Source organism: Xyrauchen texanus, chromosome 50, assembly GCF_025860055.1.
Source record: "Xyrauchen texanus isolate HMW12.3.18 chromosome 50, RBS_HiC_50CHRs, whole genome shotgun sequence".
Taxonomy (NCBI): domain Eukaryota; kingdom Metazoa; phylum Chordata; class Actinopteri; order Cypriniformes; family Catostomidae; genus Xyrauchen; species Xyrauchen texanus.
This window is the reverse complement of record NC_068325.1, coordinates 5,218,012-5,242,973: the sequence shown is the minus strand read 5'-3', so window position 1 is coordinate 5,242,973 and position 24,962 is coordinate 5,218,012. Positions and strand designations below refer to the sequence as shown.

The 24,962-nt window shown below is 38.0% G+C and overlaps 1 protein-coding gene and 1 long non-coding RNA gene across 2 annotated transcripts in view; one reads left to right on the top strand and one right to left on the bottom strand.

The window, feature by feature from the left end:
- The window catches only part of LOC127641177 (metabotropic glutamate receptor 7-like), a 258,371-nt gene that overhangs the window by 46,355 nt on the left and 187,054 nt on the right, over positions 1 to 24,962 (bottom strand). The window contains exon 8 of the mRNA XM_052123989.1: positions 8,055 to 8,990. Coding sequence (XP_051979949.1) covers positions 8,055 to 8,990 — 936 coding nt within the window. The remainder of the gene's footprint in view (positions 1 to 8,054; positions 8,991 to 24,962) is intronic.
- LOC127641181 (uncharacterized) lies at positions 1,860 to 3,250 on the top strand. Its single transcript, XR_007970149.1, has 5 exons — positions 1,860 to 1,889; positions 2,160 to 2,253; positions 2,355 to 2,428; positions 2,950 to 2,974; positions 3,128 to 3,250. It is a non-coding gene; the product is annotated as an uncharacterized LOC127641181 (long non-coding RNA).

The window sequence follows — 24,962 nt, the reverse complement described above, 5'->3', positions numbered from 1 at the left end:
TTGTATTTTGCATGACTCTACCAAGGTAAGTAATGAAAAGCAGCAAAGCCAGCATGTCACAGTTACTTTCAGCTGGGACGCCTGGCTTACGTCAGGTTTTCACACGGCTGCAGGCTCTGCCGTAGATGAGGCTGCTTCTCTCTAATGAGCCTGCTGTATGCCTCTCAGGATTGTACATCATCGCTAGCGTCCCCTAGCTGGGTTCAGGTAATAGTCATGGGAATCCAGAGCTGTTTCTCTTCAGGGCCATTATGCGTACACATACCATAGCATGATTTCCTAGTTTAATTAGCGTTTGAAGAGCTGCATCCTCATGTGGTAATAAGAATAATGATAGTTGTGAATAAAAGAAAGATAAAAAGAATGAAGCAATTAGATTATGATTGTTTTTGCAGCAAGAAATTGATACGGCTATACAGTGAGGGAAAAAAGTATTTCATCCCCTGCTGATATTGTATGTTTGCCCACTGACAAAGAAATTATTAGTCTATAATTTTAATGGTAGGTTAATTTGAACAGTGAGACAGAATAACAACCAAACAAATGTATAAACTGAATTGCATTTTAATGAGGGAAATAATATTCGACCCATCTGCAAAACATGACTTAGTACTTGGTGGCAAAACCCTTGTTGAAATTACAGAGGTCAGAAGTTTCTTGTAGTTGGCCACCAGGTTTGCACACATCTCAGGAGGGATTTTGTCCCACTCCTCTTTTCAGATCTTCTCCAAGTAATTAAGGTTTCGAGGCTGATGTTTTGCAACTCAAACCTTCAGCTCCCTCCACAGATTTTCATTGGGATTAAGGTCTAGAGACTGGCTAGGCCACTCCAGGACCTTAATGTGCTTCTTCTTGAGCCACTCCTTTGTTGCCTTGGCCGTGTGTTTTGGGTCATTGTCATGCTGGAATACCCATCCACAACCCATTTTCAATGCCCTGGCAGAGGGAAGGCAAAATCATAATGTTTCCACCTCCATGTTTGACGGTGGGGATGGTGTTCTTGGGGTCATAGGCAGCATTCCTCCTCCTCCAAACACGGCGAGTTGAGTTGATGCCAAAGAGCTCGATTTTGGTCTCATCTGACCACAACACTTTCAACCAGTTCTCCTCTGAATCATTCAGATGTTCATTGGCAAACTTCAGACGGGCCTGTACATGTGCTTTCTTGAGCAGGGGGACCTTGCGGGAACTGCAGGATTTCAGTCCTTCACGGCGTAGTGTGTTACCAATTGTTTTATTGGTGACTATGGTCCCAGCTGCCTTGAGATCATTGACAAGATCCACCCGTGTAGTTCTGGGCTGATTCCTCACCGTTCTCATTATCATTACAACTCCATGTGGTGAGAACTTGCATGGAGCCCCAGACCGAGGGAGATTGACAGTTCTTTGTGTTTCTTCCATTTGCGAATAATCACACCAACTGTTGTCACCTTCTCAAGCTGCTTGGTGATGGTCTTGTAGCCCATTCCAGCCTTGTGTAGATCTACAATCTTGTCCCTGACATCCTTGGACAGCTCTTTGGTCTTGGCTATGGTGGAGAGTTTGGAACCTGATTGAATGATTGCTTCTGTGAACAGGTGCTCCTAATCTCAGCTCGTTACCTGTCTAAAGGACACCTGAGCTGTGTCCGAAACCGCCCCCTATCCACTAAATAGTGCACTATTTCGGGTGTCAGCCATTTTGTAGTGGTGTCCGAATTCATTCCCTACATCTCATTCCCTACATTTGTTCACTCTTTCTTACCCACAATGCAATCTGATTTCGAGGGTACATACGATGTACACTCTCCCGACCCCTATTTCCCATAATCCAACGCGGAGACGCGGCAGAGTGCAAAATAAAATTGCAAATGGCGGACGTAAACACCGGAGGCGGCAACTTTTACAAATGTAAGTAACTATTTTATTAATACAAATAAATCTGTAGCAAGATATAACTAAGTAAAATTATACATATTGATGGATTAATTTATAATTGGCCACTAACTCCGCTTAAATGCAATTTTTGACTCGAAACTAGCAAGTGTAATTTTTACTGTCGAGATTTCACATAGCAAATGATAATTTGTTGGATTCTTCACATATATTATTTATAACATGTAACTACTGTATTCGCATATGCCTTAGAAAATAATGTACCGAAGATTTCTATTGTTTTAGGCATGGATGAAGACGTAAAGCGTCTCATAATGAGCAGGATGGCCAATGGGCATCTCTTCTCTGGGCGCAGGAACGCAGCCCTGTTTGGATGGGAGTGAGTTTGTAGATTTCTTTTCCTCAGAAATTAGTAGAGTTCAGTTTCATTTTATATGAGTAAATAGTAATATTTACGTTATTACGTTACATGTACTACAGAACTGTTCTGAAAGAGATGGGGTTGCTTGGTGTGGTAACCCCTGCCACAAAGTGGGAAAAATTTAACCTACAAGGTAAATTCATCTTAATAATATATGCAGTTCTGCTTGTAAATTTACATAATTTGCTTCATCTGCAAGATGTTTTTTTAATGATGCATAAAAGTAGCTTTTTTTAGTAATGCATTAATGTATCTATTTGATATTACAGATATGTACATACATTTCACAAATTCAGATAATATCTAAATTTACAAATTATCCTTTTAGAACGTTTACAAGCCCTTGGTTATTTATATCATATGTCCTCCTTCACTCCGCCACTCAGGACAATTGAAGAGCTCATACTCAACAATTAATTATCCAGAATGCTAGATGGTGTCAGGAAGTGTAATCAAACTTGAAATCTTGGAGCATGAAATCTAGGGCTACAAGACTATGTCAAGGTTTATACTGAAAAAGGAGTGTTTTTTTTGTCTGTTCTAATCAAAAAACTATTAGTCTTACTCATAACCTTTTTGGTGCCTTTATGCCTTGCATTGTATGGAGATAAACCGATCATGTCTCTAAAATATTTGTATGAATTTCTTCCACAGAGCACAAGTTTGAGACCACTTAAGGGTGAGTAAATGAAGAGTAAATTATAATTATTGGATGAGCTATTCCTTTAAAACCATACTGAATGACTTTATGCTGTCAGAGCCTTTTTATATGAAAATGTTATGTATAAGTAATCTCTGTAAGATTTATCATTCTCTTCTAAATCATTTGTAGGAGCTAAGGAAGCCACCCACCCACCTCATGGACTGCACCAGATTTGCCAGTTCTTGCTCCAAGGCACTTGCAAGTTCCTGGACATTTCTGGGGGGAATGGCCCTAACCCTCACCCTCCGTTCCAACAGGACCCAGACGTGCACGATAGGATTGAGATCCGGGCTCTTCGCTGGCCATGGCAGAACACTGACATTCCTGTCTTGCAGGAAATAACGCACAGATCGAGCAGTATGGCTGGTGGCATTGTCATGCTGGAGGGACATGTCAGGATGAGCCTGCAGGAAGGGTACCACATGAGGGAGGAAGATGTCTTCCCTGTAATGCACAGCATTGAGATTGACTGCAATGAGAGCAAGCTCAGTCCGATGATGCTGTGACACACCGCCCCAGACCATGACGGACCCTCCACCTCCAAATCGATCCAGAGTACAGGCCTCGGTGTAACACTCATTCCTTCGACGATGGACAGTGGAATTTATCTCTGCACATCTGCAGTCCTCTTGCCTTCATGTAGCATGCCTAAGACATGTTCATGCAGATGAACAGGGACACTGGGCATCTTTCTTTTGGTGTTTTTCAGAGTCAGTAGAAAGATCTCTTTAGTGTCCTAAGTTTTTATAACTGTGACCTTGCCATTTGTAAGCTGTTAGTGTCTTAATGACCATTCCACAGGTGCATTTTCATTATTTGTTTATGGTTCATTGAACAAGCATGGAAACAATAAAGATCTGTAAAGTTATTTGTATTTTTTCAAAATTCTTTAAAAATACAGTGCCTGAAAAGGGATGTTTCTATTTTTATGGAGTTAAAATAAATATATATATATATATATATATATATATATATATATATACACACACACTCACACTATAGTGTGTTAAATGTGTAATCCATTCTTCTGGACATTATTTTTTATTTATTTATATAAACATAAGATACACAAATTATCTACTGACATCAGTGTATTAACTTCAACTTTGAACACTATATTTTATTAGCTTATCTTATGTAGACAAAATACAGTCAACTTTAAACTAAGTTTTTAAATATGTGATTTAAGAAAATAAGTTTTTAAGAGTTCAATGGATCTATTCTTCATTTATTTAGTTTACAGCTAAATTTATTTTGTCTTAATAATTATTACCAATGGGTGGCGTCGACGAGCCAACAACGCATGCCTCAAAGTTGTGTAAAATAAAATTTTCTTCACTAGAAAATGTAATTCACCAGAAACAAAGAGTTGCATCAAGTTTGCCTCTGGACTCGGATGGAGGACACCGATAAGAAGAACCCAGCTGAAAAGGTGTGCTTGTGCACTTAGGTTGGTTTTTGTTGGTAGTTTACTTTTCTACAATTTGTTTTAATAAGATATATAGGAGCGTGCAATAGCGTTTTCATTATTTTTATCTTTAACAGATAGTTATTATCTTTTTTATGAAAAATAAAATCTAAACATGACAAATTGAAGTAATTTATCATTAATGTAATACGCATATCAAATGAACAAGTGAAAACATTAACTGTATTATGATCATTGAATTTTTTGTATTTTTATTAATGCAAAAATAAAATATTTAATTGCCCATTATAAAATTATATATATAAACTATAACTATATAAAGATTACAGAGATTATCAAATTTTTTTTTTTTTTTTTATTTTTTTTTTTAGATTATCAAATTCAAGAAGCCACACAGGTGAAATGTTCATGACAAATGTCTGCGACAGCTCCCGAGTGTTCTCTGACGCATAGAATTTACGTCAGCGTCTGAAATCGCTCACTCGTTTCCGTTCACTCAATGCTGAAATATAGTGCACTCACAGCCATTCACTATATAGGAAATAGTGAATGAGTGAACGAGTGGGCGATTTCAGACACAGCTCTGGGAGCCAGAAATCTCTGATTGAGAGGGGATTGAATACTTATTTCCCTCATTAAAATGCAATTAAATTTATAAAATTTTTGACATGCATTTTTCTGGATTTTTTTGTTGTTATTCTGTCTCTCACTGTTCAAATTAAACTACCATTAAAATTATAGACTGTTCATTTCTTTGTCAGTGGGCAAACTTACAAAATCAGCAGGGGATCAAATACTTTTTCCCCCACTGTATAACACAACAGAGACCATAACATGGATGGATACTGTAATATTATAGCATGCTGGTATCACAATATGACAAAAAAAAATTTTGTATAAATTCTAGGATTTTATTCAGTCAATGTGTTTCTGTCATAAATTATGGGCATGTATTTATTCTTATGGAATAAAATATATATCCACGTCAAGCGAGTGATTACATTTTTTAGTTCATTTTAGAGATTTTATTTTCCATATATCTGTGTTTCCATCAAGCATTGTTTATGCAAAATTCCAAAATGAGCAAAAATTTATGTGTATGGAAGCCCAGCTAATGTGATTTGTTTAATTTTATATTATTGGTTGACAATCGTAAACAACATACGGATACACCACATGTACACAGCAGGTATAAAATGTCTTTTGAGTAATTGATTATAAGTATAAAAACAATTACGCTTAATTTATTAATTGTCCAATACGTAAATACAAATACATATTGTAAGAAGTTTTGAGACTATAAAGGACTCGATTAGATCATTTACAAAGCTTTATGGTAGTAGGCGGTCGCTGTTAACCATTACTTCTGTTTCTGTAGTTACAGTGATGTATCTGATTGGTGGATCTCACTTCAGAATTATGGGTAGTGTAGTTCTTCACTAGGAATTTCTCTTTTTGACATATTTTTTTTTCAAGCAGACCTAACCCTGACTTCAACAGAAATATATACAAATATTTAGAAAACCTCAGAGCTTATGATAGGTCTGTTTTAAAAGGTCAAAACTTTATTGTTTATGCGTTATATGACTTTTCCTTCAGGAATCCGACTGTTGTGCTCTATAACATATTAACCAAGACTTGACACCCTCTGAGTTATTTTAAACGTAATTGAATTGGTTAAATGAATGGGAATGTTTTGTTGTCAGACCCCATCATCATATCCAACGTCAGTACACGCTCAAATCAGTTTGCTCTATTATTTAGGTAATTGCTTTGCAGTACCGCCACTGAGGGGAAAAAACCAAAGCCATCCGTCTCGTATGCAGATAATGAGCAAATATCCTTATGCTAATGAAATGTCTTTTAAAAGATTGTTGTGGGACATTGATTCTGATTCTTAACTGTGGTATTAATACCTGTTTGCCCTTATTCTACCAGAGAAGGCAACCCTCTCCCCGCATTGAAATATAATTTTTCACTTCTTCAGGAAAGGATGATCTTTGAGGTACAAAAGCCGGAGTCTAGATTGCCTGTAGCTTGCAAACAGGTATTATAAAATAGAGCCATTACAGTAACATCAGCCCGCAAATGGATTTGAAATTGAGTGGAAAACCATATGCGTGCACCAGGTTAGACTTTTAGCTGCCTTGAAGGGAATTATAGAAAGTAAAATATTCATGCCCCAAAAAGGCTAAAAGTAAATGAAGGAAAATTTGGCACTAAGATTGCTATGCTTTCAATTGCAAAGACTTAAAAGACTAATCAGGTTTTTACCAAAAAAATAAAAAATAAATCTGTACAGGTAGATAATCTGCATTTATTGCTTGTCCAAGAGCACAGTTGTATCTGGACTTGCAAGATTCGATCCCACTGCAGAATCCGATACTAGAATCCGATACTCTTGGATCTCAAAGTGATTCCATTGACTGCAAGAACTATAATTGGTTTTGCTATTTGATCCCTGATCGAAAATCCTACTGTACAATACAGCTTGATGATTTATGTAGTACAGTTGGTTTACTTGAATCTGGACTTGAGTATGTTCTTGAGTACAACTATATCAATAATATATAATTGCAACCCTGACATTGACACATAGTTTTGCTTATTTGTAAAGGTTCAAAGCTTAAAACTATTGATGTAATGGCTTAGTGTTGAGTTTGCAGTTGTAATTAAAATTTTTATTCTTTAAAAGATTTACTTGGACTCGGCTGTTATGGATCCGTCCTTGAGTCCTACTCGGCCCCCCTTTAGACTTGACTCTAATTTAAGTCTCGATTAAGGTGGACTTAGTCTTAGCCGATTCTCCCAAAGACAAATTCCACTGTTATTGGCACCATGTTGTTTTGTCACATGACACAGAACTTTGAAAGTTTAGCCCTTAACTGACAGCCCAGAGTCTTCTGAACTGAGATCAATTTGTTTAAATAAATGTCAAATATGCATTGCGTAAGCCAAAATACAATGTCCACACATGTTTACGGGGCGTCACATGAGGTTAAAGTGTGCCAAAAGCAGTATGTCAGTGGAGTAGGGTGTCCGAATCCTCAGTACCGGTATTCAAAAAACAGAGGGTGAGAAATACCCGGATGACCTCCTACATCCGGCAAAATTCTGAAGTGTGCATCAATTGCACAATTTCATAATCTGAGATATCAGTATTTTAATAAAACGGTGGAGACTAAACAAGACTAGATTACTGAAGTTGTTGTTACTATGCCACAGATTCAGTTCACAGCACAATACCAACATTCCTGTATGATGTCCAAGAACATATTCATACTACTCACCTGTATACCTAAAATAATGAATTTAGCTTTTTTTTTTACACACCTGAAAAGTACGTTTTTCATAAAATGCAGTACATGCTCTTACAGTATGGGAATTCGGAAGCAGCTCTAGAGTCAACTCATCTTCATTTGTGGTTAACTGGTCTCTTAGCTTGGACATGCTAGAAGACTGGTCTTTTATGTTGGTTTTAGAGAGATTTTGGGTGCTTGGCCAACCAGTTAAACACCAGCTTGGCCAGGCTGGGAGACCAGCTAAACCAACTTAAACCACTTTAAACTGTTTTTGCAAGCAGAATTGTTGAAATTGGAAATAAAAAAAATATATCAAATATGTTACCTTTTCAGCTGACTGTGCCGTCCCAAAGAAAATAGGGATAAAGGCTAGCCACACAATGCACGTGGTGTACATGGTGAAGCCGATAGGTTTGGCTTCGTTGAAGTTTTCCGGAACTCCTCGAGTCTTGATGGCATAAACTGTACATGTAACCATCAGTAAAATGCTGTATCCTAGAGAGCAAATGATTTGTAGGTCCGTAATGTCACACTTGAGAACCCCTCGAGCCTTGTCTGGGTTAATGGTCTTCTGCTCATCGTAATCGATTATGGTGTTCGGAGGATCTATCCCGAACCATATGAGAACCCCTAAGAGCTGGAAGGAGATGAGGCTTGACGTTATGGCTAACTGAGACATCGGGCTTATCAGTTTAGGTGGACTAACGGACTTCTTGCCTTCCTCGAAGATCCGGTAAATACGATTCGTCTTGGTTAAAAGGGCGGCGTAGCTAATACACATTCCCAATCCTAGAAAGATCCGTCTAAAGGAGCAAACTGCGACATCAGGTGTGGCGATCATTACAAAAGTGATGATGTAACAAAGAAATATCCCAGTTAGAAGAACGTAGCTAAGCTCCCTGCCAGATGCTCGGACAATTGGGGTATCATTGTAACGTATGAATGTTGCCATGACAAAGATGGTGGCGATGATTCCGAGCATGGCTAGGAAGACCGAAATGACGGCCCAGGTAGAATGCCACTCTAATTTGACAATCGGAATGGGTTGGCAGGACGTTCGGTTGGGGTTTGGACGCATGTTGTAGGAACACAGTTTGCAGGAAGTCTCGTCGTACTGGTACTGGTAGCCGTCACAGGGTTCGCAGTGCCAGCAGCAAGGCATGCCTTTCACCATCTTCTTGCGTTGGCCCGTCTTACAGGGTAGGCTGCAAACTGAGCTGGGTATTTCCATTTCACCACTAGGCCACTGCATGTCTTCAGTCTGGAAAGAAAAATCCATAGGTCAGCATTTTTGGGCTTCATATGGGGTATTCAAACCCCATATGAAATTCAAGAACATTTATAATTTTAGGGATGGGAATCATAAAGAGTTTAAAGATTATGATTACATTTAAAGGGCTTTATTTATGAAACAAAAGAACAACAAACCTATGTGTAAATTGTTCATAAATTCATTCATACATAAATTGTTTCATTCTATTCAATGGTACAATTGATATACACAGTACTGTGCAAATGTTTTAGGCACTTGGGGAAAATGTTGCATAGTGGGGATGTCTTCAAAGATAATGCCATATATAGTTTTCATTTATCAATTAACGTCATACAAAGTCCAGTAAACATAAAAAACGCTAAATCAATATTCGGTGTGACCATCTTTGATTTAAAACAGCACCAATTCTCCTAGATACATCTGGATACAGTTTTTCTTGGTTGTTGGCAGAAAGGAGAATTTGCCACAGTTCTTCTACCTTTTTCTACTGTCTCAATTGCTTCTGTCTCTTTATGTAATCCCAGACTGACACAATATTCAGTGGGGGGCTCAGGGGGACCATGCCATCTGTTGCTGGGCTCCCTGTTCTTCTATTCTATTCTATTTGCTAAATAAATGTTTGGGAGTCTAAAATGTATATTTCCTATTGGCACACTAAAGCTTAAAATATAAATAACCATCTTATGACAAATAATTTTGTGAAGCATCTCATGTGCAAAGACTTTTGCATATACACACACACATATATACACATATATATCAGGCAAAACCAGAATAGTTTAAAGAGCCAGAAGACTAAATGAAGTGATCATACACCTGGTCTTGGTATGCTTTAAGTAAAGCTACAAAATCATTGTCTTCTTATGAACGGTCAATACACAACCTTGTAAAATACAATGCAAGTCAAGCTTAAATAATGGAAGTTATGTAAAAATGCACATAATAAAAAGAAACATATTTTTTTGAGAGCTACTGACACGTTTTTGAGGTTGGTCATGTTACAATGCATTATAGTCTAAGTTATAAATACGAATGGGTAATATTATAATGTATTATAATTGTGGAAGGATTATGTATAGTTATTTCATTATAAGGCATTCTATGAGACATTACAAATGCATTATAAATATGCTATTTATAGAAAGCGATCTAATTCATAAAAATGACCTGCAGCCGTGATGCTATGCTGATGTTCATGTTTGTGCTAGTGACTTTTTTTTTTTACTAATGCCTGTCCAAGACACCCTACACAACACATTTTGACCTTTTCTGTCTAAAGTTAAAGACAATTTTATAACTTCGTTGCCATGACAATATAATTTCAACAAACCCTAAAACCCACAGTTCAATCAAATACACAAATGTTAACAGAATTAATGCAAGCGCTTTTATACAATTTTAAGCTTCACATTTCTGTCTTTAAACCCTCCATAAATTGGCCCTGTTCACTTCCATTTAATGTTTGTGGTAATCAACATTGCTGCAAATGCTGATGACTGAGCTTCACTTGTATTGAACCACTCCATTGGTTATAAGCACTAATAAACACTGCATTAGTTACAAACTAACTAGTAGTTACTAAGCACTTAGTTTGAAATTTATATCCTAATTAAGACCATAGCTAGTGCAACCATACCCAGTTTTCAGTTCCCAACCCTATTAAAATTCCAAAAGCAGAGGAACAAAACATGCCCAAATTCAGTTTTGTTAATGAGTTGACAGTGTACACCAAGGCTTTTAAATCTGATCATTTGGTAAAAAATACAGATTTTAGCCTGCTTATTACTTTCTGTCCACTGCCTTATACATCCTTCAATATACACTTTGACTTTGTATTCCTTTCATTCAAAAATTGTTGATTGCAGCATGATTACCGGTGATTTCTTTTAGCACTTTGTGGCAACAATCACCATGGAGACAGGCCACATTTTAATGAAAACATGAAATAAGAGGGCGGTAAGAGAAATGCAGCAAATGCCACTTTATGCAAATCATGACAAAAAGAGCACTACAAAGCTGTGTTTTTAATATATCATAACTGTGTAATGATTACAGGTTTTGATTAAGTGGGGAAATGAATAGGTAACCATTTTCAAAAATAGACCTGCATGAAAAATTTTAAGTATTTAAAAAATAAAATACAGAAGAATTTGCACTGAAAATGCCACAATGTACACGGATGGAAGGATGGATGGAGGGGTTGGGTTTGGACTGAAGGAAGGATGGATATACAGACAGACAGACAGACAGACAGACAGATAGATAGATAGATAGATAGATAGATGGGGTGGGTTTGGATGGATGAATGGATAAATAGATAAAAAGATAAATATATGGATGGATGGATGGATGGATGGATGGATGGATGGATGGATGAATAGAGGGGTTGGGTTTGAATGGAGGGATGGATGCATGGATAAATAGATAAAAAAATATATGGATGGATGAATGGATAGATAGAGTGATTGAGGGTGGATGGATGGATAGATGGATGTTTGGATGGATAGAAAGAGGGGTTGGGTTTGTATGGATGCATGGATAAATAGATAAAACATAAATAAATGGATGGATGGATGAATGGATAGATAGAGGATTGGTGATGGATGGATGGATAGATGGATAGAAAGAGGGGTTGGGTTTGGATGGATGCATGGATAAATAGATAAAACATAAATACATGGATGGATGGATGGATGGATGGATGAATGGATAGATAGAGGGATTGGGGATGGATGGATGTATAGATGGATGTTAGATACATAGAAAGAGGGGTTGGGTTTGTGTGGATGCATGGATAAATATATAAAACATAAATACATGGATAGATGAATGGATAGATGAGGGATTGGGGATGGATAGATGGATGGATGGATGGATGGATGGATGGATGGATAGAAAGAGTGGTTGGGTTTGGATGGAGGGATGGATTGATGAAAAAAGGTGACTAAAAATAATTTTCATTTTTGAGCAAACTATTCCTTGAAGGTCGTTGCAAAGTATAGCTTTATTAATTCTTTATTTAACCATTGCATTGCTCAGATAGGTCCACTTTCTTAAAAGATAGCTAATAAAAATCAAGAAGAGTTTGACCATGACACAACAAAACAGTGCTAACACCCCAAACCCCAGAACTGATGGCTTCACCAGAGGCCAGCCAGAGACAATTAGTGCCAGAGAAACATTCTATTACACCTGACTATTATTGGGTCATGCTTGCTTTCAGGACCGCAGAGCATTCTGCTATTTCCGTGGCAATGATGTGAATGCCAGAGTGACACCTGGAGATGCCGTAATGAAAAGCCACATCAATCCAAATGACGCATTCAGCAACTCTGCTGATTGGATACAGCTGAGCATTCCAGGCCTGAACAAAAGCACAAAGACAGCACAGTTAATTTAGTGACTGAATCCTATCTGCGGGTAAAGGTAGAAAGCCAAAATAATTTTTCGTTTTTTTTGGTTTGTTATTTCAGAATATTGTTTTAAATTCCATGTGCCTTTATGTCTTTTTTATCTACTCTCTTGCTGTTGTTTTTTCACTAACTCTTAGTGGCTGTTTCTTCAACTATAGACAATTTTGGTCCTGTGGAACATAACATGCCGTAACCTCCCATAAAAAAAATGTTCACACACTCACTAGTTAATTTATGTCCACTAGTAATGACAAACAGTGTGCATACAGTATTATTTCAGGATTATTTATTAATTTATTTTTTCTGATCCAATAATTGTAACTTCCACTACATCTCAAATTATGTATTTTATTTGGTAACATTGTGTAGTGGAAATTAAATTGTAAACTTTTTGGGCAAAAATGGCTAATTATCTTCTTTTCCTAAGAGTAATTTCACAGCTAGCATTTTATGTGCTGCATGATAAATAGTGCTGTAAGCGTTAACGCATGCGATCAATTAAAAATGTATAACGCATAATTTTATTTTTTTGAATCACGATTAAATCAAGTCCCGAAATGACATTAGATTATGACATTTTATTCAGCTCCGAGTTCTGAACACTAGGTAGAGGGCGGAACCCTTGCGATGTTGATGCTCTGCTCATATTTAACATAACTTCAACTTTGTACCTGTTGCCACCAAGCTTTTGAAGTGTCAGCTAATGATTTACATTTACATTTATGCATTTGGCAGACGCTTTTATCCAAAGCGACTTACAGTACTGCACTTATTACAGAGACAATCCCCCTGGAGCAACCTGGAGTTAAGTGCCTTGCTCAAGGACACAATGGTGGTGGCTGTGGGGATCGAACCAGCAGCCTTCTGATTACCAGTTATGGGGTTTAGCCCACTACGTCACCACCACTCCGATTACCAGACAATTCTGATTAATTATATTTCCATTCAGCAGTGCCAGCTCTAAAAGCAGAACAAGCGTGCTTTTCTACAGAGTTCAATGTGGACCATGACTACATTAAACAACAGCGCCAATCACAGCAGAGTTTGTATTTGGAAGAAACTGCAATAAAACTAGATCTGGTAAGAAACTTCATTAAGCTGTTATATTTAAACCTGTTTGAGTCAAAAGAGTAGAGTCTCTAGTTTCATCCGATATGCCATTTAAAAAATTCCATCGATTTATTGTAAAACGGCAGGCTGTTAAACACAATGACCACTTACGTGGACAATAGGCTCATTTTCCTTCAAATGTTCTATATTCACTGTGCATTATTACAGTGACTAGATAATGATGGCCATTTCTTCGAATCAGATTTATGCTAATGTCTGATGTAATGTCTATAACGTTTCAAATAACCAACACTCCTGAACACAAACAATTTGATAGGAAAATATATCTGACTTCCACATATGTGGACAGCAAGAATTCGGAAAACAAAAAATTATAAAAATTTTTTTTTGCATTTTTCTTAGGGGCTACTAGTTACAAATCAAAAAGGGGAATGGAAAATACACACAGCAGTCATGCTCAGGTCTCAAGAGGTTAAGGTAAGGTATAGGACTCATGCTATTGGTTGAGCTGAAGTTGCTGTGTGCGACTCGTTGGGATGATCAAGCAAAGTGATGTTTTTAAAGCACCACAGTAACTACGTTTCCATCCAAGGATTGTTCAAATAAAGCTGATGCAAATTAGCAAATTATTGCTAAAATTTCTCAAGTGTCAACATAATATTTTTCCATTTAACTCTAGCGCATTAAATCTGTCGAATTAATAAATAAACGGATGGTTACCATCCGTTTATTTATGAGAGGCTCGTCATGAGGCAGATTAAGACTAGACCCAGCTGCCCCCCTCACTAGACCCACTGCAGTTTGAACGATACGCAAACTGCAGTGGGTCTAGTGAGAAGCAGATTAGACCCAGCTGCCCCCTCACTAGACCCACTGCAGTTTGCGTGATCGTTCAAACCGTTCAGCGGACGATGCCATCACCACAACCCTCCATCTGGCCCTCACCCACCTAGACAATAAGGACTCATACGTTCGAATGCTGTTCATAGATTTCAGCTCAGCATTCAACACAATCATTCCCCAGCACCTGATTGGAAAGCTGAACCTGCTGGGCCTGGACACCTCCCTCTGCAACTGGATCCTGGACTTCCTGACTGGGAGACCTCAGTCAGTCCGGATCGGGAACAGCATCTCCACCACCACCACACTGAGCACTGGGGCCCCCCAGGGCTGTGTGCTCAGTCCACTGCTGTTCACTCTGCTGACTCACGACTGTGCAGCAATGCACAGCTCGAATCACATCATCAAGTTCGCCGATGACACGACCGTGGTGGGTCTCATGAGCAAGAACAAAGAGTCAGCATACAGAGAGGAGGTGCAGCGGCTGTCGAACTGGTGTAGAGCCAACAACCTGTCCCTGAATGTCGACAAAACAAAAGAGATGGTTGTTGACTTTAGGAGAGCACAAGGTGAACACACTCCGCTGAACATCGACGGCTCCTCTGTGGAGATCGTCAAGAGCACCAAATTCCTTGGTATTCACCTGGCGGAGAACCTCACCTGGTCCCTTAACACCAGCTCTATCACCAAGAAAGCCCAGCAGCGTCTCTACTTTCTTCGAAGGCTGAGGAAAGCACATCTCCCAACCCCCATCCTCACTACATTCTATAGAGGGACTATTGAGAGCATCCTGAGCAGCTGCATCACTGCCTGGTTTGGGACTTGCACCGTTTCGGACCGCAAAGCCCTGCAGAGGATAGTGAGGACAGCTGAGAAGATCATTGGGATCTCGCTTCCCTCCATCAAAGACATTTACAAAAAACACTGTATCCATAAAGCAACCAGCATTGTGGACTGACCCCACACACCCCTCACACAAACTCTTTACCCTCCTCCCGTCTGGCAAGAGGTACCGAAGCATTCGGGCCCTCACGGCCAGACTGTGTAACAGCTTCTTCCCCAAGCCATCAGACTTCTCAATACTCAGAGACTGGTTTGACACACACGTGTCCTGAGTTGCACTTTAATAATTGTCACTTTATAACTGTCTGCTACCTCAATAACTGCTATGTGCATAGAATATTATCTCATAGTATGTTATGTTTACATTTTAGAAACTGTCATCTTTTTGCACTACTGAGTACTGGTCGGTGCTGCACTGTCTATTGTCCTGTTCATTGTCAGTAATTTGTTGTACTGTCCTGTACTTTTTGCACATGTTTGCACGTGCACTTTATATAGGTATATATAGGTAGTTTATATAGGTATTTTATTTCGTTGTGTAGTCTCATGTGGTCCTATGTTGGTCCTTTGTTGTTTTTATGTAGCACCATGGTCCTGGAGGAACGTTGTCTCGTTTTGCTGTGTACTGTACTAACTGTGTATGGTTGAAACGACAATAAAAACCACTTGACTTGACTTGACTTGACTAAATTAAAGTAAAATAAAAGACAGCAGTCACGGAATTAGCCCACAATACAAAAAAGATGTTTTAAATAAAAAATAAAATGCAATACAAGGACAAAAGCATCAGTGTGCTTTTTTGGAAAACTAACACAACCTGATTTTATAAATGTATTGTTTATACTTTTGAAAAAATGCTGGTAAAATTCCCTGTATTAAATGAATAAAGCATTAAATAGCATTAATTCTGTAGATGAATAAAGTCGGCTGAATGACAGTCTCAGAATGTTCTGCACTTTCTTCAAGACTATAAAATATCAGAACTTTTTGTCCAATGCTGAGTTCACTTTCAGAAAACAAGCTTTTGAACAGTTTAAAAATGAGAAATATTTTAAATTAACCTTATATACCTCAGATAGCATTTGCTGAGCTTCTTCAGAAAATGTAAATTGCATTATGATGCTATTCATTTTAAATACATGATTATCAAGTTCAGTTGGTGGACAAATACAGTGTGTGGGACATAATGCAGTTGTGATGGCGATGCTTTAGATTAGATGATTGTTCAAAATAGCCTATTGAATATCAGGAATTTATCATATATGTATACCTGATATTACACCACATATATTTATTTTAATAGCTGTGCACCACATATACACATGGATTGATGGTCTTTATACTGAGACAGAAAGTTTCCGCCACTACTACTTGGTGCAGGTTGCAAGCTTGAACAGAGCCATGACGATTCGCTTTCGGGTCGGAACCACTGCCCACCAGTACTAATATTACAGTCCTGTCAGAAGGGCAACTGCTCCCTTTTGATTGCAATTCCTCCTCTTCTGATTGCTTTTATTTGTGAAATTAAAATGGTAGTAAACTGACTAATTTCAATGAACTGCCTCAATAATCTCCCCATTTTACCCAAACTTAGGAAGAAAAAAAAAAAAATAGGGACATTTGGGAGGCGAAAGGTACACAATTAGCTATAAACACATTTCTGTATGGAAACGGCTTAAAGGCAGATTTATTTTGCGATAAACCAAAAGTATGTGACAAAGTGGTTTTTTTTAGGCATGACGTCATCGCGCACACCATTTTTATCGATAAAATGCCATTTGAATGGAAACAGGCAGAAGACGGCAAATTTCCCCAATTTTTCTTTAACGCATTTTCACTTTGTCGATAACAAAATAGCGGGAAAAGTGGATGGAAACTAGGCTAGTGTTACACTTTTAAAAATCAACCTACAAATGGCTTACTTATTAAAAGGCATGCTTCCACATCCTCGTGAGATCATATTGCCAGAAGAAACTGTTTAGAGCAGAATCAATTATTAACCCAGAACACCAAATATCTATCTGATACAACAGAGACAGCAGTGCTGCCTTAAATTATTGAAGCCCCTTCGTGCGGATGATGTCACAGTTGAGAAAAAAGAACAGTGAATTACTCCCAGAGGCCCGTCGTCTACATTATGATACAGCACCTTCTTCCCAGCTAACACAATTGCATTTTGTTTTACCACCCCCATGAAATCACTTGAGTTGACATATCGTAGTTGACATTTTATTTTATTCCTATTTTATTAAGTTTTAGATGTGTGTGGCAGGGCGGAGGGCGGGGCCGGGTCGGGATCCTACACTCCTGGTCCCGTATTAAGCTAATCAAGCCTCCAAGAGCGATAAAGGTCGACTGCAGAGGATCGTGTGGGAGAGAGAGATCGTTTACGGACATGTCCGTCGTGTGTGTTTGTCTGCTGGATGTTGGTGAGGGCGTTGATAACTTCAGCCAGCGGTGAAGACTCCATAGCGGCGCTCTCCTCCAAACCCAGGTATTGGCACCACTGTGAACAGGTTTGTTGAGCAATGGAGGAGTCAGGAGACAGTGAAGCAGGTTTGAGATAATTACAAACCAGGTGACAAGCCTTACCGCTCTCTCTCTCTCTCCCGCAGACCGACACACGACCACGCCCCCCCTTGCCACAGTGTGGTTTCTGGAAACTTTTTAAAACGTTGTACTGTGATTTGCACTGTAACTTAAATGTTGTAAAAACGTTTTATGCTTGCTGGGAAGTGCTGAAAAACCATCAAGCAGAGGGAGTTTTTCTGTGCCAAAAGGCTTTGCATTATCATTAAAGCTGTTTTCCAGTAAAACATAAAAAAATAAATAAACCTCCGGCAACTAAAAGCAGAACTAGGAATACATTACAAACCTAAAGCACAGTTCGAAGCACTTTTCAAGTGCGAGCTTCCAACTTCCTCTGACAGCCAGTAATTTCGTATTCTGCTAGCTTTAGTTGTTTAATCTAGGCCTCCTTTCTTGTTCAAGAAAAGGTCCAAAACAAAGTTGAAAGTGAACCAGCCAAGTCCCAACACTTGATTTGCCCAGCTGCAGTTCTATTTAAAGTGCAATCTCTACCTCTGGGCAAATAAAATCTAGTATCATCATCTATCATTGCGTGCAGACGAGCAAACACTGGGGGGTTGATGGCAAGTAAGCAGACATGAGGAAGGCCATTTAGGGTCATTGGTAAATTGCAGGCAGCGAGATTGAGAAACTCAAACCAACTACAGCAGTGCTGACACTTGTACAACAGAAGTCAATTACTTGTCCCTCAGCGATAGATTGCCTCCGCTTTTTCAGTGTGTGGACACCACCGAGACTTCCCAGATTTTACAGATTAGCTGTCTGGCAGTAAACATTTTCTATATAAATGGGTTAGAAAGCATACTTGCTGATAAAAAACTAGTGCAATATATATATATATATATATATATATATATATACTCAGTACTGTGCAAAAGTTTTAGGCACTTGTGAAAAATTTTGCATAGTGAGGAGGTCGACAAAGGCACAAGATAGCTAAATCTGTCTTTACACTGCAAAGGTGGCACAGAACTCAGACATTTTTGCTGTGGTATCGAAATCGTATTGAGAATGGAGAAAGTAGTTTCACTAGTATTGGTACCATCTACTGAAAATGTAGTATTGTGACAAACAGTTATGACACAATGCAGTGATTCGATCCTTTTCAACACTGTGGACCCACTGCCGGGTCCAAAACGGGGCACTACGGTGTTGAAAAATGTATGCTTAAGGTATTTTTGCTGCCGCAATTTTATTAAAAAGGGACATTTGTGTACATGTACTAGCAATAATTGTAGCAGTAATGAAGAAGAGCATTTCAACAGTACAATAAGATGTGCAGTGTTGTTAAGCACACTTTCTGCATTTTAAAGAACCCATTCAGGTCCCTGGATCATAGTGGTGGAGTGATGCTGTACAGTCCCAGTTAAGTATACCAAATCATTCTAGTCTACTGCTTCCTCCACAACCTAGAACTCAGAACTGGCTTTAAAGATGGAGAATTTCACCATGCGGTGTGTTCAGCACTAGGTGTCTGCATGTTTGCGCCATTCCGATTTGCATAATTATTTGAGTGTATTGGATGCTAAAACAATGCAAACAGTATGTGCAAATAAACAACACTATCAGCAGGCGCAATTCAATCTCAGTGAATCATCCCCACTGTAGTGCACAGGGAATTATTCCAACTCAAAGTCTGTAAAAAAGCCTGTGCATGACCTTTTGAACTGCACTGATCTTTTCCTAAGGTCGCTGCTCTTTTTTAAAACTCTTGGTTTTTCACACTCCACTGGATCTGCTCAGGTTACGCCCTAGTGTGCTGGGAGTGCAGGGGCAGAACGGGTACAGAGTGTATTCATCAATGCAGAGAGGGGGGTAGAACATCCATGGGCCCTTATTATTCCCAGAGCCTCCTTCTCTTATCAGGGCCAGCCAGGCCTTTAGCTTATTCTGCCTGCATTTAAATTGTGTGGCAAGCACAGTTGTCAATAAATCATGGTGTTGGGTAGGTTGGCATCATAGGTAGGTAACAACTTAAATAGCCTGAGGTTAAAAAAGAGAACCTAGTGCTTGCATGACAGAGAACCTACAAAACAAGTCAATAATAATCTAAAAAAATATATATATATTTGAATGGCATGCAATGATGTGGCATACTCACTGGCGATCGAGCATTAAACTAAGTCGAAATTGGAAATACTATTTCCTGCATTATGCTGTACCCTTCCAAACAATAAACTTGTCATTGGCCACACATTGAGAAAGATGAATTTTCATAAGTTTTGTATCACTGTAACAAGGCTGTTTATCAGATGGTGCATTACTGCAATATGCCACTTGAGGCCATGTGCTACAGTGAATTTACCATGGGTAAGAGGCGTTTAAGTGACTTATTGCTTTTATAAAATGGAAGAAACAGTTAAATTATAAAAGGCACCTATGATCAATAATCAAATGAACATTTCTTCTTCCAAGTAATAAAGGTAACGTGTCTAAACTCATAGCCGCATTAATACTAAATGTATGTCACAGATGTGCATTAATCTGAATTAAACAAGGGCTTCTATGGAGCTAAATTTGTGACAAAATCTTTGAAGCAGAAAAGCATGGTGAATTGCTCTAATCGAAAAAAACAAATGCATTATATTATATCAGTGCTTGCATTTAAATGCAAGGGCACAAAGCAGAGATCTCTGGTTAATCGGTTAATATTTGTACATTATTTGTTAGTGCCTCCGCACTGCTCGCGTCACAGTTTCAAGGGTGGCCATTGCCATATTTACAATGAAGAAGAACTCCATTTTATATATTCTGGCAGATTTTAATGGGTGGACCAGTGCTGCTCGTCATAGTAACATCATTATATTTGTGCATAACTCTATAAAAATTTGTAATTTGCCTCGCTGGAAATGTTTAAAGAAACAGTATATTAATCCTAATTAACTACATAATTGCATTTTGTTTTGCAATAGTTTTGTGCAGAACGATTGTGTAATTATTTTACACAATCAATGCTTCATTCATCAGGTGTGCATTTAAGCACATTTGTAATGTTTACTTTTCACAAATGGCTGTGTGGGTCAAGATCAAAGCTTCCAATATCAATGAACTCAGTGGAGGCCGTCTAGTCCAGCCAATGACATTAATTGAATATAACTCACCCTGTTATTGTGGAGCACCAAACAAGGTGACATGTGGAACCTGCACTTTAGGGACATTCACCAATCGAGAGGTCTGCTCTTTACAGAAAGGAAGAGGAGACGATGAGAAAAGTCATTGACATTTTTCTGCTCTCTCTGATTTTATTTGATCTAATTTATTCATCCATTTATATATCTATTTTATGCATAATTAGTATTATTATTATTAACCTTGGCTGGGTTTCCCGAAGCACTAAGTAGGACGTTAGTAGCTCTAAATTAAATTGTACTTAATCTTTAAGGTGCATTTCCCAAAAGCATCGTTGTCGAAGTAGTTCGTAAAAACATTCGTAAATGAATGCTCTTCAACCGTTTTAAATCCATTATGTGCAAAGTAAACGTATCTTTCTGGCATCTTTCACAGTTTATCAAAGACAATTGGACGTTTAATAAATTGTATTAATATATTTTGATAATTGGAAAGCCATTTAAAACTATGTTGATTTTGCTATGAAATCAATAGGCAGTCTTCGCAGTCTGTGCATGCAACGTGATGGGTCTAAATTGACATGACACGTAATACAGTACAACATTATATTAGCCTTCATTGATAGAAGACATGTTCTTATTAAAATGATTATTTAAGAAGACATGCGAGTAATTTAACAAAGCAGTTTTAAAAATAAATATAACTTAAAGTGCACCTAATATGGTATTTATACATGCCTAATTTTGTTTTAAAGGTCTCATACAATAGATTTACATGCATTCAAGGTCGAAAAACACTTTAATTTGCTCATAATTTAAATTGCAGTATTACCTTTTTTCCCAGTGTCAAAAAAGACTTGTTCAATGAGCCGTTCTAAAGATTCATTCTAAACTCCTCCTTTCAGAGAGCCTACTCTGCTCTGATTGGTCCGTTCTAAAGGATTCATTCGAAACTCCTCCTTTCAGAGAGCCTACTCTGCTCTGATTGGTCAGATGCCCCAGTCTGTTGTGATTGGTCTACCGCTTACAGAGCGTGTCGGAAAGGAAATGCCCACTACCATATCAGAGTTTCATCTCTGTCTTAAAAAACTGTCTGTTTTACCTTAACAATTTGAGCCGAGTCCGATAGTGATACATCGGAAGATCAACCCGAACTGCCATCGCAAGCACAACGAGAACAGGACGTTTCTCGGTGGTAAGTTTATATGTAGTTTGACTATAATGTGAGTTAGCCGGTTAGCAGAGGCTAACAGCGTGCACTGGCTGTAGATGTAAACAGACCAGAGGCAGGTCTTCTGTTACCAAATTACATAGGTTAGTACAGGAAGTAAGTCTGGAATTACTAACGACTTGTTTCAGGTGTTCAGAATCGGTTCTTTCTTTTAGGTTTCAATAAACCCATTTGTTGTGCACTTGTTTACATTCACTAACAGCTATATAACACACTACATGAAAGGTAATATTTGTAAAACCATAATAGGTGCTCTTAAATATATGTTAAACAGAGGAGATTAGAGCGAGAGTGTGCAATGAGAGACATTATTCATAAATTCATCCTCCTCTTCTTCCTTCCTCCAATGGCTGATACAAATAGGCTCACCTATAGTGTTTTTACAAGGCAGTAACAAATTGCATGATGCATAATGATGCCTAATTTCTTTAATTCAATTCTCTAATAGTTAGGAAATACATTTTGGTGCCTCGACAAACAACTGCATGTTTGTCAGTATTTCCATCTTATCTTCATTTTGAGAATACAAACTCCTGGACATACTGGCCAAAGTGATCAGCACCTTTGGGCTGTACAGCTCCATTGAAGCACTTAAGTTCAACTTTATAACGAGCAATCTACGAGCTGGTTTGGGAAACAGACATTACTCTATCATAAAATATCGAGCGACATCAGTTAAGATGCTTACAGTATGTTGCTTATGTTGCAAGGTTATCGGGTTACCCAGCCCTTTTCTATTAAGATGGTCTTAGATCTGTAGTATTACTCCAGAGCACTCGTAAATCTACGAGCATTTTCAAGCACTACTTAAGTTATGATGGTTTGGGAAACAGCAGGCATAACTAAGATGAATCATAAGATGTATTCTTCGATCTAGGCTTACGATGCTTTTGTGAAACAAGGCCCAGATCTGTGCAGTACGCTCACATCTGCAATTAAAAACTTGTGATTAGAAATTTTAACCCATTCCCATGTGAGTGATAAGCTTTGTGACCATCTTGGAAAATACACAAATGTAGCATATTGACAGCGTTGCAGCAACAAAAACTTAATGCAATGCATCATCTGATTAATGTAAAATGCATCTGATGTCTACTTTGCTATCGCAATATCACATAGCTGCGCTCAAGAGACGCAATGCATAATGTAATGAGCTGTACGAAAAACCGCAGCAGGATGAATTGAGAGGTGATCAAATAAAATGCCAAATATTATTCTGTTTGCCCAACAAGTCATGCATGTGACTTGAAGACTTCATCGATTGCCTATAAAAGATCATGATCGATTGAAGGTCTGGCTTATAGTGCTGAACCTGGATATCAGTACACCCCTATATTCTCTCAAATATTGGATAGTGTGCAGTGAACATTTTACCCCTGAGGAATTCATGCCATCAAGAGAAACAAAGGGTCAATATCTAAATTCATCGGCTGTGCCAGTGTTGTTTCTCCAGCGAACTCAGGTAAGTGTGAAAACTTTGTCATTGTCACGCCTCCCTCTGGCTCTGCACCTCCCTCAGCGCTCCTCATCACCCAAATTGTAATTCACCACACTTGCCCTCATCACTGCCTGCATAAATAACTCACCATTATTATTTGGAAATAATTCTTGATTTTCGGAATTTTATATCGTTTTGAAATATTTTTGGATTGTTTTGGTTTGTGAATGGTGCTTGGTCTGTGCAAGTTTCTCTTGTAAACAATGACGCGATTTCTGCCTCCTCCTCCACATTACGCGTAACCTTACCAACAAGCTTACGTCATTCCTCTCATGTGCGCATGTCACAGAGGTGAACAGAAGTGAACATTTGTTGTTAAAAAGTATATAAGTATTGTTTTGTTTCTAAAAATAATCAGTCGTTTGGGTTCAGAAGAACTTTATTTGGACCGAGTACATTCACTTGCATTGTTTAAAGGCGGAGGCCTGAAATGAAATCCTAAAAACCTTAAATTCTGTTTTGATGAAGAAAGAAATTCAGATACATCTTGGATGGCATGAGGGTGAATAAATTATCAGCACATTTTCATTTTTGGGTGAACTATTCCTTTAAATAATAAAAATAAGTAAAAAATAAACAAAAACATTCTGAGTGCCTCTCAATGTCTAGAACTGGCCCTGAATCACTGATTGCTGTGTAGGTAGACATAGGCATAATGAAGGGTGACCACAGTTTATTCAATTAATATGTAAGATGCAATCATTCCATTTATTTGATTTGCTTGAATATATATATATATATATATATATACACAGTACTGTGCAAAAGTCTTAGGCACATTTTAGACTCCAAAACATTTCTTTTGCAACAGATGTCATGTCCCGCACTGAACATCAGGTCAATCTGACATTACGTATAGAGACAGAAGCAATTGAGACATCAGAAATATATAGAAGAACTGTGGTGAATTCTCCAAGAAGCTTTGAACATCCTATCTGCCAACAACCAAGAAAAACGGTGTCCAGATGTATCTAGGAGAATTGGTGCTCTTTTAAAGGCAAAGATGGTCACACCAAATATTGATGTCATTTTTTTATGTTTACTGGACTTTGTATGATGTTAATTGATAAATGAAAACTTTTTATGTCATTATTTTTTAAGACATCCTCACTATGCAACATTTTTCACAAGTACCTAAAACTTTTTTTGCACAGTACTGTGCGTGTGTAATATATATATATATAAAAATTATTTTTATTTTTTTACATTGTACATGACTACGTCATTATCTGTGTATTAATGTCCAGTGCTGAAGTAAATAATTCCAAAAAACAGACATTTATTTTAATACAAATTATAATAATCTTATCTAGGCTAACTGTATATTAATTTCTAGCAGATACATATATGCTATTCTTCATTTGTAAAAGTCAAAGCTCAGTTTTCAGCTTTTCTAATGTAAAAAAT